The sequence below is a fragment of the Mixophyes fleayi genome, chromosome 1 (assembly GCF_038048845.1).
Source record: "Mixophyes fleayi isolate aMixFle1 chromosome 1, aMixFle1.hap1, whole genome shotgun sequence".
NCBI lineage: Eukaryota > Metazoa > Chordata > Amphibia > Anura > Limnodynastidae > Mixophyes > Mixophyes fleayi.
Genome location: NC_134402.1, coordinates 266,857,374 through 266,863,612, shown reverse-complemented (window position 1 = coordinate 266,863,612; position 6,239 = coordinate 266,857,374). Strand labels below are relative to the sequence as shown.

Genomic DNA, 6,239 nt, shown 5'->3' with positions numbered 1-6,239 from the left:
AATACAAAAGCAATGCTAATTAACTCCTGTAAATAATACCCATATAATTGGTGATGTTTGATATAATTGTTTACAATCAGTGAGTTATGATGTTCTCTCTTTATGAGATTTGGGAAAGCATATTTCTATAAAAATACGTGGCCTGCGTCATTGTTCCTTTATATGGTCACATAGCTCCTCATTGACTTTTCAGCAGCAAGTGCATTATTCCATATATTATAGGGCATTTTTTCTTACACAGTACATATTTTTTGGTATGTTGATTGCTGTGCTATTGCCTATCCCCCATTGAAGCGCAATGCATAGATACACTGGTGATAACCCTTGTTGACTTCAGCTAATGATGAGTTAATAAGAAGACATACTGGATCTCTGCGCACAATGAAATGATGACATATGGAATAAAGACTTTCTGAAAAGTGAGCTGAAAATAATAGAAGTGTTACAGCAAGGAATTAGAGATGAACAAAATTTGCCTTTAAATTTTAGAGTAAATCGAGTTAACAGCTAAACAGGCCATTTAGCAGAAGTATAATGCTTGGGAGGTACAATTTTTGTGCTGCGCTTTCACCATTGCACAGCACACTATTACGCACTCATAGGCAAACCAAGGAGGGATTTTCTAGTGCCTGGAAACCCCCCTCCAAGCCTAGGGAACTGTATAATTGAGGTGGCTGGACCCTGCCCCCACTTCACACAGCTCTGCTTGAAAAGGGAGAGCTTTGTGCACCTAACAGTAGTGCACACATCATTGCCCATGTATATTATGGGGATAGGAAGAGTTGGAGAGCAGCCAAGCACTGTCTAAAATTATAGCCTCGCCCCCATGCATGCTTGTCACGCCCACTGGCGGCGTGGTGTGGAAACCCCCCTCTATAAATCCTGCATTTGCCCCTGGCACTTTAATGTTTTAGAGATTTTATAGTCTATGGGAAGAGCTAGAACTATGGCTACTGTGCGGTGTGCTTCTAGGAGCATTGGGTACACTTAAGGACACATTCTGCCAGCGAAAACTTATAAAAGTGGGTGACTTATAACAGCAATGTATTTTACATGTATTAGAATTAGGATATACAATGAGACTGTACTCTGTAAGAGTATTGTTGAAACTATTAGCCTATAGACTACGTGCATGCTGACATAATTGTTTATTAGATGTAGATCCATTTTCTTGTTTCCATACAAGTTTCAAAGTTGCGAAAATTTGCCAAAGATGGGTAAGACAAAATGCATATTGTGACAAGATGCAACAATAGCATAATTTTACCAATTTAAATTGAGTGTTTCTTTTTTTAAAGTGTACATGTAAGTTGATGTGACATCTTCTGTTTTGTTTTGTTTTTGCTGGTTCCAGTTGACTGCAGAGATACAACCCTGTACTGTGAAAAAGTGAAACAGCTGAAACTTTGTCAGCTTGCACAGTTCAAATCTCGCTGCTGTGGGACTTGTGGGAAAGCGTGACAATCTCTTCAGAAGCCTAATTTCGCTTTACCTAAGGAAGGAGATGTGAAAAAAGAAAAGGGCTGTTCCACAGGCTTGTGATGATCCTGTGATTATATTTATTTTTGCGTTGTCCTGACCTTGAAAAGGACTTGACAAGGATGTCTTCCATTTCTGCTGGAAGACAAATTGCAGCAAATAACTGACTCGCGTGTTTCACATGAGCTGAACTCGGGAATAAGCTTAATTACAGACCTAGGATACATTGCATCATGAACTCTCTGGGGATGATGCAGCCTAAAAGGATTTTCAAGCAACATAGGAACAAAGGGATTTCATAGGACACAAAGTTTTGTGTTGGAAACATAATGGACAATATTGGATGTACATGCATTGTTAATTTGTTTGATTTTTCATTCTATTTTTTTTTTTTTTACTGTGCTTTGTCTGCCATTCCCACTATGAAACACAGAGCGTTCCACACTGACGCACACTAACTAAGAGCTGGGACCAATCATCTATTGGATTTAAAAGAACCAAATATGAAAGACTGAATTGTGTGGACGATCACAATAAGAAAAATAGCATTGCTGACTAGTGAACCTGTTTCTCGCACAGATGTGAAAACTGCGCCTTAACTTTCATGATGACAAGGGTCACGGGCACGTTGTATAATGCAATGGCATAGGATGTTCTAGAGTGTATAAACTAATATTCCCCAGTACGAGACATAGATATAGAAATGCTGACTACCAGTGTGATGTGCTTAGCTGGCAAACGGTAGCCTCCCCTATATTTACAGGCACTTTATGGTTGTGATGGGTGAGAATGACAAACAAGGCAAACAGAAATGTGCAAATCCAAAGGAAAATCCATTTTAGTGGGAAAGGCCATGTGTATGGGGCTAGCATGAGTTATTTAAGCTTTTAATAGCACTTTGTTACTTGTACATTGTGATGCGACTGGGCTAGGTTTTTATTTTTTGCTATCGACAGGGGTATTTCCACTAAACCTAAACTGTGAGTTGTTGAGTTAGTGGCCCCACACTAGTGGCAGAAGTCGTTCCTATCAGAGGTGGGCACATCAGGGAAGACTCTGGTCAGCTCCCAGAAACATGGCTTGTCCCCATGTTGTTTCACACACCTGATATAGACAGACCCAAAGTACCCCTTATTCTAATATTAAGCAGAAGGAACCCATATTCTCTTTATTCACTTTAAGTCCTGCATCCTGTAACTGAAATACTTTTCCTTTTCTTACAGTTATTTCAGCCACGCAAACATTTATTGAGCTTATTACACATACTAAACTCACAGCAGCAGTGAATACATTGCATAGTCTCTATTTATCAACACATTTAAGCACTTAAAAACCTTATAATTGGATTAAGGTCTGGTGATGAAAAATATTCCGAAGATGTCATTCAGTGCCAGGGTTAAGCTGGTTAAGCATTATGTAATCCATTACAATCATTCATCTCATCATTGGTCATTTTGGTTATTTCAGTGTCAAACAGCTGGATATCATCCAATTTGGCCTCCTATGTGTGTGGCTAAATTGGACTTTGGACTTTGTGACTGTCATTAAAAACAACGGTAACGAGGGCAGAAAACAAGACGGCACCCCAACCAATGTTCAATTAAGGTGAACTAAAACCTGTAATATATATTTAAAAGATTGCCACAAATTAACAAATATAGCTGCCATATTTACTTATAAATGGTCACAGAATTACCACAACAAAAAAACTAATTACCATGGAATTTTGCCTTGGTAATTTGCAGTGTCTTTTGCCATGGTAATCCTGTTTCCTTTTTCATAAGAGCTAAAACCAAGGAAAAACCATTAAACCTCCTGAAACTTAGGACTCGTGTGTAGGTGTGCTTATGGGTGTGTGTGTGTGTGTACTGTTGTAGGTGTGTATATGTAAGTCCTGTTGTAAGAGAGTTCCATAATGCAATGCTGTACAACTGAAGCCAAGTATTTTCAATTGTTTTTGACTTACCCCAGTTATTCTCAACTGTGTTATTAAGTTATCATTGTAAACATGTTTCCTTGAGTGGTTCCAGAAAATAAGACCAGGGGATATATTTGCTAAACTGCGGGTTTGAAAAAGTGGAGATGTTGCCTATACCAACCAATCAGATTCTAGGTATCATTTATTTAGTACATTCTTCAAAATGACAGCTAGAATCTGATTGGTTGCTAAAGGCAACATCTCCACTTTTTCAAACCCACAGTTTAGTAAATATATCCCCTGCAGTTGTGTAGTCATGCTGCAGAGATTAAGGTGAGTCTTGCTAAAAAAAAAGAAAAGTCAATGAATGGCCATTGTAAGTTATCCTACCAAAGGGCAGAAATTCTTTAAGGTACAAAAAAATGATGTATGTTGTAATTATCATTACGTTAATCAGAGTAATTGCAACTGAAACCACTGAAATAATCTTCCTATTAAACCCTTTTCTTAATATAAATGCACATGATTCAGCCACTTTGTTAATAGACGTTCTGTGGGCAAAGTGTGTGTTGCCAAGTTACAGCATTTTATTATTAATATAAAAATGTTTATGTATGTATAACATGTGTTTGTATTTATTAGGGGTTCTTGTACAAAAAGTGCAATATCAATAATTGTACATTGTTTTCCAGATAAAATTATTTTTGGGACTTTTTATTGCTTGGTGTACTTACATTTGTAGTAGTGCGTGTGTATTTGTGCCCAATTTAATTTAATATTGTATAGCAAATAATGGAAATACCTGGTATATTTCAGTTCCAGTGGACCAAAGATTAAACAAGTTATAGTGCTGAAAGGGAGCCCATGCATGACTGTTGCTTTCTGGCTATTTTTAGCTTATCTGTCTAATGTAAAGCAGAGCCAACCTCCTGGAACAGATGAAACATATTCATCTGTTGATTATTAAGGAGGTCAATCATCAACTCAACCTTCAGGAGGTACGATGGTGGTTTTGCTCAATCTGATGTAGTATAGAAGCACAGTCTCCTTAGCTGGCACATGCTCAGTCAAATTAAATTAGAAAAAAGTTCTTTACGTATAAATGATCCCCTGCAATTGGCCATAAGGACATTATAAAGAAATTATGAAGATGTTATAGAAAAAAATAAGCATATTTTAGAGGGACATTAATAAGTCAGAAGCCAGGATTTTAGGATTAAACTCTACAGACATAGTGGAAAACGGAATCAGTGTATTCCTAATTGAGTAATACACACACATGGCCATAACTTACCGTTCTGCTCTCTATGCTGCCCAAGAGCAGCATTTCCTAGCCAAGTGTTTTGTTCTATTTATTGCAGAGATGGTCAAATTCTGTGGTCATATGTAGACTTCAAATGGACCTTTGTCACACTGCAATGCAGAAATCACAGCTAAGGAGCACGGAATATGGTGAAACACAAAATGTTTATTGCAGGATGGTACAAACCGGGCGGTGTAGATATAGGATTAGAATAGCAGGTAGATGCAAAAAGCTAATACCAGGAACACAGCTGATGGAGGTGAACAGGTAATATGAAGAAATCCCTAGGAACAGGTGAACCAGGAGCCCAGCAGTGAACAGCACAGCAACATACAAACAACAATGACCAGCAAGGTATGCAGGGAGTGGCAAGTACAAGTAGAGAGACACCCATGTGCAAGAGATAATTGATGCAACGTGTTAACCCCTAGTGATTAAAAGGAAAGGCACAATAGCAGCACCTCTGGTGAACAGAGGCACTGCAGATAATACATAAAAACAGAAGTCCAATGTCCAGGAGGCGGGAGCTGCCTATGCAAGCAGTATGCAATGTAGAGGGCTGCATGCAGATCCTGACAATCTTATTCAGCCCACCTGACCAAAATGATGTGCACTCTTTATAGTGACAGTAAGCATAGTGCATTCACACAGTATGTAACAGGTTAGTCAGTGATTAGATTGTGATAACCTGGCTATGCAGCCATAAGTGTCATTACTTCCTTAGAGTTCTAGGCCTTGAATTCTACTCCAACCAAAGCGGTAATTGAGTGGAGTTTGTAAAAATATACTGGTTGGTTAATTAGCTTTTAATGACATTAACATGAATTAACATTGTGTTTGTGGTTAAGAATGTAAGGTGTTCTGGGGCAGGGACTGATGTTAATGATTAAAACATTCTTTGTAAAGTGCTGTATAAAATGTTGGTATTATAGAAATAAAAGATAATAATAGTTTAACCAATTGTAATGGGAACTTTATAATCTGAGGCCTGCCCCCCTGTGATACCAAGCACCACTAGTGAGAGACAGGAAAAGCATCACTTTGCCCAACAATGATTTAGGTCCTAGAGATGGGTTTGTGAATAATGTGAAAACTCCAAACAAATTAATTTAGTTAAAATTTAAAATATATTGAAAACTGTATCTGTTTTTCTAATATAACAAATAGTAAAGCGTGATTATTTCCATTTTAATAACATATTATAAATTAGTTATATATTTCCCCATTAAGGTTTTTATACACACTTAAGTAATTACTTATGAACTTATTACACTTAACTAATGCAGCACCGTCCAACATTGCTTTCCTACGAGGTTTGACTGCAATGATTTTGCAGCTGTTTTGCCTTGGTTCGTAATGGCTATAGCATACTTGGCTATTTTTGGCTGGCTCCCTCCGGGAGATCACTGAAGAGGGGTGTAGAGGGAGGGCAGAAGGGGGCAGGGCTTCGCGAATCGCGTCATTTTGACCCCACCCCCAGTGACGTAATGCCTGTTTTGGCTCTTTTTAAAAGACCCAAAGCAGGCATTACGTCACTGG

General features: G+C 38.1%; 1 protein-coding gene across 4 annotated transcripts in view; it reads left to right on the top strand.

Moving 5' to 3' along the window:
* The window catches only part of ADAMTSL1 (ADAMTS like 1), a 784,967-nt gene extending 780,853 nt beyond the window's left edge, over positions 1 to 4,114 (top strand). For 3 of the 4 annotated variants that reach the window (XM_075210866.1, XM_075210846.1, XM_075210837.1), the window contains one exon: positions 1,355 to 4,114. In XM_075210866.1, the coding sequence (XP_075066967.1) occupies positions 1,355 to 1,461 (107 nt within the window). In that variant the 3' untranslated portion in view covers positions 1,462 to 4,114. The remainder of the gene's footprint in view (positions 1 to 1,354) is intronic. The other variant, XM_075210857.1, reaches the window with a different exon arrangement.
* The last annotated feature ends 2,125 nt before the right edge of the window (positions 4,115 to 6,239 follow it).